Consider the following 14,347-nt stretch of genomic DNA (forward strand, 5'->3'; position numbering starts at 1 on the left):
ACAGTACAGATACCTTGAGCAGCACCCACTCATACAGCAGCAATGCACACACAAGCTTCTATGGGAAGAGTCATGGTTCTGGCGCCTGCCGAAAGCACTATTACCGTTTTTGTACAAATAAAATGCCACGCCAGTTTTTTCTTAAATTATCTGCTTCAGAAAGCACTATGCGTTATTATATTATTTATCCAAGCTACAAATACTGCGTGATTTTTTTTTTTTGCTGCTCTTTGAAATAGCCACAGCAAGCTTATCCACCAGGCTTGAAAACTGCGAGGCAAAGCACGTTGCATGCACTGGCGAGAAATAATTGCTACAAATGTGGAAAGGAGGGGGTATGGACCGCTGAGAACAAAGAGAAGACAGTGAAAGAGCCATAAGGGGTATGGGGGGAGACCAAAAGGGTGAACGGGTGCACAACTGAGCAGCGCAAAAACTCATCGCAACGAGGCACGAAACAACATATGGCACAGTGGCCGCTACTGCTGCGCATAAGGCCGCATGCGTTAACGCAGGAGAGCCTTCCCGCACAATACTGCAGATTCTTCACTCTCAGTTCGCAGAATTTAAGATCTTCCACTGCAGAAAATTACGGGCCTTACTTATAACTTTCTGTAACTTTAGCATGTAACGCAATACCGTGGTACAGCACTTGACCTTGGAGGTCACAGGAAGTACTGTACTCAAACCACGTAGGCCTGAAGCCAGCTACAGAAAGGCTGGACTGTCAGGTCCTTTATAAACTGAAGAGAAGCAAATGCAAGCTAAACAACAACATTAACTAAGCTGCTACACTCACAGTTATGACCACACATCTAATCTGGTTGTTTAGGCACTCTAACCCAGCATAACTGAATATGAAAATTGACCCTGAAAACCCGAGTGCCGCAGATGCCACTAGCTTACTAAAATGGTTAACTGAAGGATTTATTACTAACTGAACTTTTGTATGTCAAACTGAACAACGTTTGACATTTGACAAAAAAAAAAAATCATTAACTTCTCCCTTAAGCCATGAAATGTAAAGTTGAGGTTATAAACAGCACAGCCCAAATTGTGTCACGCGAGAAATGCTCAGTAAAAATAGAATATTAATCTAGTTGGCCAGATGCCAAGTTGGAAGTTTACCTGCTTGCTGGCCAGCTGCTTGAACACCCTGACATCAAAAAGAAGCTGGCTTGCATTTGCTGTGACCTGATGAAGAGTAGACTCAGCCCGCTGCGCTGTCATGCCCTGCTTCACCAGGGAATCCTGAAAGACAAATGCAGGCAATGTAGCAAAGCATCCTACAAAGGAAAAAAAAAAAAGCCCCTTAAATCGCCAAATTATTTTCTGAAAAATGAACCAAGTTCTCCAATTTTTTTTTTTAAGTAGGGAATCCTGAAAGACAAATGCAGGCAATGTAGCAAAGCATCCTACAAAGGAAAAAAAAAAAAGCCCCTTAAATCGCCAAATTATTTTCTGAAAAATGAACCAAGTTCTCCAATTTTTTTTTTTAAGTAGGGAATCCTGAAAGACAAATGCAGGCAATGTAGCAAAGCATCCTACAAAGGAAAAAAAAAAAGCCCCTTAAATCGCCAAATTATTTTCTGAAAAATGAACCAAGTTCTCCAATTTTTTTTTTAAGTAGTCAATTTTTTCTGCATAATTCTAATTCTGAAATTATATTACTTCATTAGTTTTTGGTTAGAATTAACACAAAAGTTTAAAAAGAAAAGGCTGCTCTTGGGGGCAACTTTACAGAAATGTGCCGTATTTATTTGATCCAATACACTGCAACACAATGTGAAGTGCACATGCATAGCTTCGTCCGAACAAAACCAAGGTTTCATCATTAGCAGTAACGTGCACTCTCCAGCATATCACTGCTGTTGTCGTAGCTGTCGTCATCTGAAGAAGTCTCCATCCAGCTCGCAAATGAAGTCACAGTGACTGCCGGAAATAATTCTAGATCAGCAGCAATGCTGTTGTCAGAACTGCTCCAAGGAGCAGCTCTTTTTCTGGGGCATCACCACTACCGACATTCTTCATGACTGATGCCATTATGAAACAACTGTTGTCAGGCTTAAAACACATGCCAAAGGTTCGAATCGCATTTCATGGACAACTACCACCCCCCAGTGATGAAAATTGCAAGCTAGACAATTGCTGGCTGCAACTCGTCTTTGGCAGTGGGAGTAGTGCAACACCGGGCCGGACGAATGTGGTTCATCATTGGTGACATTGGTACGATTTCCTACGACAATACAGCTTGGGGATGGCGCTTCAAGGGTTCATAGTCAAAAAGGTCATAGCCAAATGGACTTTTGTGCCACCTCAGCTGAGCCTAAGATCACTTCTTTACTGCATTATATTGCCCACTGTAGGACAAAGGCCTCTCCGATATCTCTCCGCCGAATAACCCTGTCCTGCTGCAGTTTCGATGCAAAGCACACCAGGCTTAACAACACCAGGTGAATGGCGCATTAGTTCGGTGCGTATTCTGCCCCCGCTAAAAGGCTGACAGGCAGCGGGTCGCCGCAAGGAAACACACCACTAGCATGGGTGCACCCCATTTCAGCTTTAGTGCAGCTTAACGTTTTGTCTTTTCTGGCACGAATGCCAAGGGCACAAGAGTTGGCAGCGCTGAGGAACCATATGTTCACGGTTCCAGGCGGAACTAGTCCAGCGGCGCAGGACAATGTGTCCGTGGTTGTGCTGAGTGTTGCAGGTAGGTATCATCCATTTGCTCCCAGCAGAATGCACCACATGGATAAAATTATGCACACATGAAAATTCTTTTGGCTGACTGCTTTTTTTTTTAATGGCTGACTGCTTTTTTTTTTAATTACCGGCTGTCAAATTACCGGTACGGCCTTTACATGGGGGCAGTTCTTACATGAGTATATATGGTAGGCAGGGATAAGATGCTGTTGTTGACACATGACATGGTTAAAGGGCAACTGAAGATGTTTTAGAATTCACCGAGTTTTAACGAGCCGAATGTGCGAGACTTGCTGGTAAAGCACGCGAAATATTTTTGCGGTAGCATTTGAAATGATGATGTAATCGCCGACTAAAGCAGCGTCGCTGTTCAGGCTTCTCTGCAGTGCAGAGCGACAGGCAGAGGCCGCAACGGTGACATCACGTACGGCGGCGCTAAGTTTCCAGCGAAGAAGCAGTTTCAATGAAGGAAACGAACGCCGTCGAAGGTGAAGGTCGTGAAGCAATATTGGGCGGCTTCGGAAGGTGCATGGCAGCATGCAGAAGGCCGAGGACACCTGAAATTTCGGCAAAAATGACATTATCATGCACTACTCCAAAGCTGTGAGGAGAAGCCTGAACATCGTCGCGGATTTAATCTGTTAATATGTCGTCATTTTAAATGCTAGCGCAAAACTACTTTGCATGCTTTCTTAGAGGCTTCATAGATTTGATTTCTTGAATAACCTCGCATTCTCAAAAAACCATTTCACCATCCCTTGAAGGAGGTCAATGGGAGAGAGGCAGTATATGCAATTAGTCTAATGATATGACAATGCTGAGCTTGAAGACAAATCATGTTTTTTAAAATCATTATTATAGTTTGGAAATGTTCTCACTGTAAATGTCACTATTTGTTAAATAGTGGTCAAAAGGCAGCAAGGTCATTTAGAGTAATCTTTTAGCGCTAGATCTGGACCTCTAGGACAAAAATGTTTTTTGCGAGCTGACACGTAATTCTGGTCCCAGTGTGAGCAATAACACTGCTGAAGAAGGCTACAGAGACAATGGCAAAAAAAACCTGCAAAAGAAACATGACAAGAGGGCAAACCTTGATCCAGATGTTGAAGTTCTTGTGACCAAAGCGTGAAACCCAGACAATGGCGTGCAATATCTGCGGCAGGTCAAGCATTGCATTGCCTGTAGCCAGAGCCTCCGACAGCTGTATGGAGGGGGGCAGGCTCAGTAGCAAGCGCCACACTGCACCAAAGCAGTACTGCACAGCAGCTGCACCCTGGATCCAAAATGATAAATATGCAGTCAGCACTGCTATACACTTAGTACGGATAGCAAAACAGGGAGAAATAAATTTTCACATAGACAAAGACGTTAAGAAATTCAAGAATACAAAGTGAAACATGCCGGAAGATATGCTGGCTATATAGCAGGAATTTCCTAACAGATCTCTTCACACATTGTAAGATCACAATGGTCAATTAGGCCGGTGCTTGCATGATCAGTTATGTGAGTAAAAATTATCACTCAGGAATGGTGCAGGATTATATCTGCGTTTCTTTGTAAAGTTTGTAGGTGCACATCTCTGCAGTACTCTCCCATGTATCCAGAGAACTGAAAGAGGTCCTGTTTGTTGAAAAAAAAAAAATAATAAACAGGCTTGGAAAAAGCAGGCGTCACTCGCTTTTCACAAGAATGAATTCTGCTTTTTTAAACTTCTTCCGTTGAAGTGAAGGTCAGGTGCCCATCATCCTTGTTTCCCATCATCCACTTGATGTGTGCAGCAATATGTTGTCACATTTTTGAGACCAAATCAGTTCATCCCATTAAACACGATTTATACCTGAAGATTATTACAGTTGAACACAATTTTACTAAGCCACACATCAGAAAAACAGGACTTCAACAGCTTCAGCAAGGGTCCTACAAATGCCAATGAAGTACCTAGCTCACAATCTACAGTAGAACCTCATTGATACGTTCTCGGTTCTATGCCCAATATGCTCAAGATCGTTAATATGTCAATATGCTCAAAATCATGAGCAATAAAAATGCCCCATTGTCAAATAACATAATACAGTGACCTCTTGTTACTACTGACCTCACACTAACGATTTTTTCAGATTTATGATCTTTTCAAAAATTCCCGCCAGAATGCCTATAGGTTAAATATAAAAATATTTCACTACCACAAAAATATTTCACTACCACGAAAGGGGCATTGTAAAAAAATACGAGAAGGTTGTTGCGGCTGCCTCTCAGCTTGAAAAATCCCTTAGTGCCCGAGAAAAAAAACCAAAGAAAACATGAAAACTTGAAAGCATTTAAATAGGGCAAAATAGCTTGCACTTCTCACTTCTTTGCTGAAACAAACTCGTGATCGGTGAGTTTCGACTGCTTCGCGGCAATCTTGATGACATCGTTCTGGAGGGCATCCAAATGTTGGACATGTCCGAGTGAAAGGTTTTTTGCAAAAATGAAGTCCCGCAGGGACGCGATCATTCTTGAGGCCTCCTGATGAGAGACAACTTGTACAGGCTCCGGTTCATCTTCGTCATTGCTGCTGTCATCGTCTTCCGCGTCGGTGACTGCTGCAACGATCACCTCGTCAGTCAATTCTTCGTTTGTGGTGACTGCATCGTCGGCGTGCAAGAATTCTTCAAGCCCTTCCGCGTCACCGTCATCACCGCGCACCATATACCAAAGTTCTGTAATCGCTCCATCGGCAGGAGCTTCGCGACACTCCGCGTCACTGATATCCCCGGTGAAGCCCGCTTTTCGGAAGCAATTCATGACGGTGGAGGAGCTGACTTCTGCCCATGCCCCAAGATTGAATTGAACAGCCACCAGGAGCGAAATCTTAAAGTCTGGAGCGGGTCGGCATTCACGCACAGCAATGTCCAGGTTAAGAGCAAGCCTGCTCAACACACGCCGGCGATACAATGCCTTGAATCACGCAATCACGCCTGCGTCCATGGGCTGCAAGCCTGCAGTCGTGTTTGGCGACAGGAAGAAAATTTTCACATACGACAGCTTCTGGGCAGTCTGGTGTGCAGTACAGTTATCAAGGACCAATGCCACCTTCCTGCCTTCATGCTGCATCCGCTGATCGAACTCGCACAGCCACTCGCGGAAAAGTTCACGCGTCATCCACGCTTTTTTATTATGACGGTAACGAACTGGAATCCTCGCAGCACCACGGAAACAGCGGGGATTCCTAGATTTTCCAATTACGAACGCGGGGCACTTGTCGCTGCCGTCCATATTCACACAGAGGAATATGGTCGCCCGCAATTTGCTCTGCTTGCCGCCCTTACAGGGATCGCCTCTGAGTGCATGCGTCTTCGACGAAAGCATTTGGAAGAAGAGCCCGGTCTCGTCACCATTGTACAAGTCCCGGTCTGCATATGCTTCGCGGATGTACGGCAGTGTCCCTTCCAACCACTTCCATCTAACGTCGACATCGAGCGACCCTGCCTCGCCCACGACTGCCTTGTAGACGATTCCGTGCCTTTCCTTGAAGTGCTGAATCCAGCCACCACCAGGCTGGAAATCGCTGTTTTGAAAAAGATACGCAAAGTGCTTCGCCTTCTCCGCTAAAATTGGGCCACTAATTGGCAAGTTCATAGCACGTGCGCTAAGGAACCACTGATACAGTGCCTCCTCCACGTCTTTGTAGGCACCATGCCGAATCCTCTTCCGGCCGTCCTCCATAGCATGGCCAGCACTAGCATGGCATTTGTTTTCACTCATCTTGAGCGCATTGCGGATAATGGTTGAAACCGTAGGCTGTGACAGGCCGTACTTGCATACTAAGTTGCACACTTTTTCACCACCTCGGTGCTCCCTCAAAATGTTTCGCTTCGGTTCCAAAGATATTGCCGCTCGCTTTCTCTTCTGCGGCAGTCGATCCAGTAGAGCCACGCTGGCCGCTCTTCCTGAAGGAGAATCGTCCATTGTTGAACTCTGGGGAGGAATCCGAAGGGCTTTCAGAACCAGCAGGACCGAGGCCGGTGATGGCAGATGATAAAAACCACGCTGGCAACGCACGTGCTTTGACGCTGCACGCTGCCCTCGGAACATGTGCAGCTCGTGAAGCAGGAGCCAAAGAAAGTGGGAAAGATGGGGCAGCCCACGCTGAAATGCCGTGACGCGTTTTCTACGGGCGGCGCACCCTCAGAATGGACTGCTCCCCGAGCGGATACAAAAGCAACAAAAGGAAGCACCTCCCTACCCTCTCCACCTCTGCCCAGAGGAAAGTGCCCGTCTTTTCTCCTCCTCCGAGTCATACAAGCTTCTCCAGCTCTTTTCGCAGCCGCTGTGCAGGCGGCTCCGCATATGCGCGCGCGTTTTTTGCGCCGTAAGCATAGTTTGGCTGGCGTGGTAGCTGCGTTTGCGAGTTTTTTACTTTGAGGGTTGGCTCCAAATGACTACATTTAATTGTTAGAACCGACAATCTCGTATGATAGCATTGTTATAAGCTATTTATTTTACCATAGAACACATTGCAAAGGTGACGGCGCCGCGGCTGTCCATTGCTATATCCGATATATTGTTAAAAGCGGTATTGTTATAAGTGGGTTTGACTGTATATATACTGACGCTACCTAAATGTGAGCTGAAGTTCACTTTGCATTTTCCTTGCTACAGTTGTCAATGGATGAGATACAATGATACAAGCGTGTGGCCTTTGGTAAATTCAGCACCGCGGTAAAGTGTACCTGCTTTGACATACTCAAAAATTCTCCAGTAGCGCAAGCACTCACACTGCTTTGAATGCAAGCTCTACCAAAATACACCACATAGCACAGAATGCACACTGAGTAGCATGCCTGGAGTATCGAGTTTCCAATGTTCACTAAAAATAAGTATTGAATGCTGGATCATCACTCCAGAAATGATTAGCTGTGCAATAAAAGCTCTACATTGCAATGATTATTTGGGTCATTACCACGTGTGGTTTCTTTCTGCAGTCTTGCTTGGCAAGACTGTCTGTTGACAAGTTAACTGTATTAACGTCACTGATGGTTTGTGTTAACCTATGAACTGCTATCAGTTTGTCAGACACACTGCCTAATGATGCTTTTTTCTCGTATTCTTTGAAATCAGTGTCAAAATTACTTTCTGCGTTAATTACCCCACTCAAGAGTCGCTTTCACATGGACCTCTCCACTCCGGCCATCTTCTTCGGCTCCTTACCTTCGCTCGGAAAACTAGCTGCTGCAGTTTTTGGAGGGAAAGCTGCATGTGTCGGACGCATGACAAATTCCTACAGAATGCCTGTCAAACACGGTTTTAGTGTGGGTAGCAGGTTTACGCATTGAGGCTTTGATTGACATGGACGCTGCTGTTTCTGTAATTCATGCCGACTTGTGTTCCCGCCTGTGAAAGGTGAAAAAGCTGTACGATGGACCTGAACTGCATGAAGCTAACGACGTTGTCATTCCCCCATCAGCCAAGTGCACTGTGCGGGTTCCTTCGTCCTTTTCACCTATCTGGCTGCGACTTCATCCTTTTTCACCTGTGAATACTCACTGCCATCGTTTAGGCTGTTCGCTCGGGACAAGTCTCTGGCTGCAGGTCAAAATAAACCTGGTCCGTGAAGTCCTGCCTTAAATGTTATTAACTGAAGGAACTCAAATGGACAGGACATAACATTCTGTAATAGGACTCCAGTAATAGCTTAGAGAGTCAAGTCCATCCTTACCACACAAAGTACTAAAAGCATGAATAAGGTAGCAACTCTTACCAAATATGAGAGCTTAGGGTAATCAGAGGGTCGTTTCACTGCATCACACTGAGCTCCAATCCAAAGAAGCGAAAGTACAGCTCCATAGAGGTCGGAGTAATTGAGTACATCTGGTGATGCAAGGAGAAAGCTGCAGGCCTGCATTGGTGAAGTGTGCAAGAGCAAAATAAGATTTTCATTCACATGCATTCTTTGGACTTATTCTACTACACAATTAAAAATCAAGCTGTAGAACTGTAAGGAATTTTCCTATTAGCAATAGGACTACAAGAACTTCAATGGTAACAAAGAGGCAACTCTTTGATTAAGCTATTGTTTAGAACACCAAATACCCTGCCAAAAAAGGACAAAGACTTGCTTCTGGTAATACAGCACTTTGACAACAGTGCGAACATTAACACACAGGCACACAAGTTTACATGCACAGACTTTTTAATGCAACTAAGGGTAGCTATCATTTCATAGTCTGACTGCTGTAATCTTGATTTGCACTTGGTTTCATTTGTACGTAAAGCTTGCTTTCAAAGTGAAAGGGGAATTCTTAGAAGTATTTTAATCCTCCACCTAGCCTGCAACCCGGCACAGCAGTAAAAGTGATGAAAAAAAAAAAAAAAGACTACTTAGGATAGTGTTATAATCTGTAAAGATATGGTTTTCATCTGTACAAATGAAAAAAATCAATGAGCCCAAAATAACTGAATCCTTCAATTTTTTTTTTTCCTTACTGCCAGAGCAAGTAATGAACTTGAGTCAAGTAACATCAAGATGTCACAGTAAACACTCACAAAGCCGTCCAGCTTGGGAACATCCTGTGTGCCAGACTCCAGAATCATCAGATGGTAGAACTTTGGCCTGATGTGTGCTCCTGTGAAAAAAAAAAAAAAAATCAATTTGCATTACATCAGATTAAGCTTGTGCGAATATTTTAATAATTTTGAATATTCGGTCGAACAGTGAAATATTCATATCGATTCAATCCGAATGTTTGGCATTCGAAATCTCAAAGTATTCGTCTCGAGTTAATAACATTTCTGGAACTATTGCTGCGTGCGGTTTCGGTTCAGCGTACATCCTCCGCGATGGCACCAAGGCACGTGCAAACGCAACCAAAGCCCCAACTTTGCACTGTGTGGCTACACTCTCAAGCGCATGCCGGAGCCGGTTTACACATGCTCGCGGCAACAAACATGAGCAGGCGGAAGCACGGTGCCTAGATCTGTACCTGCCAGGTGTCTATGGCTGCGATACCTGTGGTGCGCATGCGCTGTAAGCGGCACGGTGGCATGTATCAGTAGAGAGATTTAGCATAGCACGATAAGCTTCTGGCAATGTCCCGATAGAGCATGTGAATGTCCCAGCAGGGCAGGCATGCAAAAAGCTGGCTGGCACTTGGCGCCTTGTGGCATCCTCAGTGCGATCTATGCATGCACAGTCGCACCCTGTAGAAGTGGATTTTGCTACGCTAAATCTCTCTAATTGGAGGACACGCGGCTCCCTTGACTTCTGTGGAGCGAGTCCGAGCTGACTGCAGCTGCTGCAACTGCTCTTTTCTGCATGAAATTTGCTACACAACAGCGACGGCGCGAGCACGAAGCGGAGCTAGCATGAGACGCATGGAGATGGGTGCCCTTTTCCAATGCCTGACGCAGGGTAGTGCTGGGCGCACGGTGCGTACGCCTAGCATGTGTCATGAAGTCACCGCTTAAAAGCAATAGCTGTGCAACGACCCAATTGCAATTAAGAGCAGCAGTTGGAGGCCCCACATGTACGTCTCACACTCCATAGATATGTTGGCACCCCATGTAGGTTGGCTCCCCCAATTTCCAAAAGCCATTTTTGCAGAAACTCGACACAGATTCAATAGATGTGACAAAACTTCAATGCATTCTCTTTTTCTTTTCATGTAGTGGCCTTGTGTATTTGAAAATGCTTATTCTGCCATTCAACCTTTTTCAAGTTCCAGAAGTACCGTAAAAATACGTGTAAAGACTAGGTTTTTTTTCCAGATTTTAGCATGGCAAATTTCCACCTCGCATTATGTGTGGATACAAACAATTTTCGGCCAAAATCTGCAGATCCAGTCTCGTTAATATCGAGCGCCATTACTACCACGCTTCGAATGAGAGGAGACGCTATCTAGCTATGGCATAGGTTGGTAGTTTCAATTTCGACGCCAGGTCCCTCGCGATGCCCAGCACTCCACCGCCCATAGTATCGGGATCACAAAAGCAGCCCTTGGCTGCTTTTAAAAGCTAAGTAATCGTAGCTTCCGAAAGCATCAGTACCACACCAAACGTTGCTACATGGTCTGGATGAGGTAGGGAGAGCATGCACTTACTGCTGCCGGACACGCGCCCCTACAGCCCGCTGTGCAGTTGGATGGTGGACGCTTGGGCTAGCATTCCCGAAGAACTCACCGGTTGTAATTTCACGAAATGTGGGATATCAAACTCGCTTGACGGTACCAAAGACGCGTTTCAGTGGAAAGATATCTCTGGCAACGGCTTTTCGGAAGACAGTACACCCTATAATGACGATCACTAAAGCACCAACTACGAACACTTCCGAAGCGTGCCCGCCTGCGTGTATAATAATAATAATAATTGGTTTTTGGTGAAAGGAAATGGCGCAGTATCTGTCTCATATCTTTGGACACCTGAACCGCGCCGTAAGGGAAGAAATAAAGGAGGGAGTGAAAGAAAGGAATTAAGAGGTGCCGTAGTGGAGGGCTCCGGAATAATTTCGACCACCTGGGGATCTTTAACGTGCACTGACATCGCACAGCACACGGGCGCCTTAGCGTTTTTCCTCCATAAAAACGCAGCCGCCGCGGTCGGGTTCGAACCCGGGAACTCCGGATCAGTAGTCGAGCGCCCTAACCACTGAGCCACCGCGGCGGGTCCTGCGTGTATGCCGGAGCTGGTTTGTGCATGCTCGCAAGCGAAGGGCACGAGTAGGCGTGAGCGCAGTGCCCTATCTGAATCAGCCAGATATTTGGCGCCCGCACTGCACACGTGTTATCCGGCATGCCGGCGTACACAAATAATCTGAGAACATTCAGCTTTCGCGACTTCTGGAACGCCTTGGAGCTGTTGCCTTACTTGCATTATATGCCAATGAAAGCTTTTTTCAGTTTCTACTATCCACAAATTACACCTCGTATTATATATAGGCTTTTACGGTATTCGAAATATTTGCTTCGAAATTATTCGAAGACAACTACTACTATTCACTTCGAATTTGCTTTAAGGGGAGAGCCTGGTTCTGAAACAGATTTTTTTGGTTTTTTACCTATTTTTACGAAATTAAACACTTCTACAGCTTTTTGCACTGATTTCAAATATGCATCCAGTTTTTACATAGATCAATTAGTTTGAGATAGACAGGAATTAATTATCATTTTATGCAGCCTTAATTGTCAGAAATTGGATGAACAGAAATTTCATTTTAACCCATGGTTAGATAGCCCAAAAGATGAAGACTCCAATGTAGGAAGTGGACTTTTAATTTGACTAAAATTACTCAATTTATGCTGCCACAAATTTTAGTTCTGAAATGTAGAAATCAAGTGTCAAAAACAGGTCAACATAATTAAATTTCAGGGTGGAAATTTAAAAATCTCCTTCCAATATTGGATTCTTCATCTTATGGGCTATCTAACCATGGGTTAAAATGAATTTTTTGTTCATCCAATTTCTCACAATTAAGGCTGAATACAATGGTAATTAATTCCCGACTATCTCAAAACTAATTGATCTATTCAAAAACTGGATGCATATTTGAAATCAGTGAAAAAAGCTGTACAAGTGTGTTTAATTTCGTAAAAATAAGCAAAAAGTCAAAAGTTGGTTTCAGAACCAGGCTTCAGATTCAGATCCCCCCCTTAAACAAAGAAACCACTATTGGCAAATGCGTACATCAGACACAGTGAATTATTCCGAAGTACCACTCACTGCAGTGATTTGCCCATACTGACAAGAGTTATGACGTGACGTGGCAGAGATGCAGAAGTGCCAGGTAGCTAAAAAAAGGAAATGTTTCTGACAAAATGCTTGAAGGACAGTAAACAATTAGCCTTACTGTGCATTCGTCAAGACATGCTTGCTGGAAATAATATAATTGTACACTCAATTTTCATATTCATTCCACACGAGCAGAGCATATCAATGTCATGTGGTACAAAAAGAACACAGACTGCCTTTCCCAATAATAGCTGTATCATGTTTCTTTTCTTTTTTCAGCATTTGCAATCTCGCAGTAGTAGCATAACTTTAGGAATGTGTGCCGTTTATAACCAAATACCATGATGAAAAAAAGCACACCTGTCATTTTATCACATGATATATATGATACAAGTGTTAATAAATCAAACTGGCATTGGTGGCAATGAATGCTTGATAGCCATCACTTAGCCATGTGTTACGCACATAAGCACATCCACCCAACTCTTCAACAATAATAAAGGGAACTGTTATTTCTGACACTTACCTTGAACGACGTCAGAGAGTGTGTTCTTGGCAAAATTCTCTTCTACTTCCTTGCATGGAAAAAAGAGCTTTCCATGCTGCTTGGCAGTTTCGGTGTCAGGACTGATGCAGGCAGACCCGTGCAGAGTGAACAAATTCGCTTGCACCTGTTCAGACAACAAGCCTTGCTAAGACAATCTCTCAGCACTCAGATCCCAAAATTTGGACAACACATAAGCAGGTGCAGTTACGATATGTCACAAAAAAAAAAAAAAATCAAAAGAGGCCGGAACTGAAGCTTGGGCAAGTTGATAATCCATTGAGTAATGCAGCGCGATGTGAAACAGGGACACAATAATGCACAATAATGTACATGAAATGATGAAAGGACGCCTTGGGACAAACTGCAGGGATTGTGACAGCAAAACCTGCAGGCCATACTTCGCAGAAATGAAAGTGATTAGCAGACAACAATCAGCTAACTGGCACAATTCCTGAAGCTGCAGAAATTGCAACGGTAAGGGAAGCATGTGTCAGCAGCCCCTCTGTGGCAATCACAGAAAATGAACTGAGGTTTTTAGCAACAACTAAATGATGCCGCTGTTGTCGCCATCAAGAGCTGTAGTATGAATCATCTCTTGTTATTGCTATATTTTTCTTTTGTTGGTTGAGCTCGTCATATATTTTCGCAGGCCAAGCAATACACTTCAGCTGTAAGTCAGAGCTCGTCGTCTTCTTCCTTCATCCCCATTTCTAATCAGAAGAGACTTTACCATTCTAGATCACAACACTGTTCTAGGGCACAACAGTGGACAAACAGGCATATCCCTGAGGTTAGTCTACAGTCTTCAGACAGTTCAGACAGGAGAAGCTTGTCTGGCAGAAAATGCATGCTTGCTTGTTTTCTGTGAAGTGGGTACTAATTTTGAAGCATGTACTTGGCACTGGTGTGTGGGGTTTAATATCCTGAAGCAACACATCGGTTATGAAAAATGGCACTGGCAAAATGGGCCATTCTGTGTGACACAGGTGCTCCCTCGCATCACTCACTGCCACCACCACAACCAAGCATTTTTAGAAAAATAATTCGATCCAGTTTCGGACACTGTTTTTTCGTCAGCGGTATGAGGGAGTATTTTCAAATTTCCAGAGAAAACCTGTCAAAGCGGAGTGATCCCGGTGGACATTGCGTCCGAGGTGGTGTCCTCCCCACATGCAGATGCTACTCAGCAATGTTTGTGTTCTCATGTTCGTGCGGTTCGGTAACATCGAAACTAGACTTTGTAGATGCAAGCGACAGCTTTGTATGGAAAGAAGACATCCATTCGCCAGATTTTAATTCGCAAAGAGGTGACTACTCTGCCAGCCTGGACTACCGGCAGGTACCTGTGTGCAAATTTTGCCAAGTAGATTCGCTGCTGTTAAGAGCCACTCT

The 14,347-nt window shown here is 44.4% G+C and overlaps 1 protein-coding gene across 6 annotated transcripts in view; it reads right to left on the bottom strand.

Annotated features, from left to right (window-relative positions):
* poe (E3 ubiquitin-protein ligase-like protein poe) overlaps positions 1 to 14,347 on the bottom strand; it is a 248,224-nt gene that overhangs the window by 170,265 nt on the left and 63,612 nt on the right. For 3 of the 6 annotated variants that reach the window (XM_077649149.1, XM_077649147.1, XM_077649146.1), the window contains 6 exons: positions 12,935 to 13,079; positions 9,232 to 9,311; positions 8,447 to 8,584; positions 3,794 to 3,976; positions 3,132 to 3,260; positions 1,129 to 1,251 (listed from right to left, as the gene is read on the bottom strand). In XM_077649149.1, coding sequence (XP_077505275.1) covers positions 1,129 to 1,251; positions 3,132 to 3,260; positions 3,794 to 3,976; positions 8,447 to 8,584; positions 9,232 to 9,311; positions 12,935 to 13,079 — 798 coding nt within the window. The remainder of the gene's footprint in view (positions 1 to 1,128; positions 1,252 to 3,131; positions 3,261 to 3,793; positions 3,977 to 8,446; positions 8,585 to 9,231; positions 9,312 to 12,934; positions 13,080 to 14,347) is intronic. The other 3 variants (XM_077649151.1, XM_077649150.1, XM_077649148.1) reach the window with 1 other exon arrangement.

Source organism: Amblyomma americanum, chromosome 1 (assembly GCF_052857255.1).
Source record: "Amblyomma americanum isolate KBUSLIRL-KWMA chromosome 1, ASM5285725v1, whole genome shotgun sequence".
In the NCBI taxonomy this organism is placed as follows: Eukaryota; Metazoa; Arthropoda; class Arachnida; order Ixodida; family Ixodidae; genus Amblyomma; species Amblyomma americanum.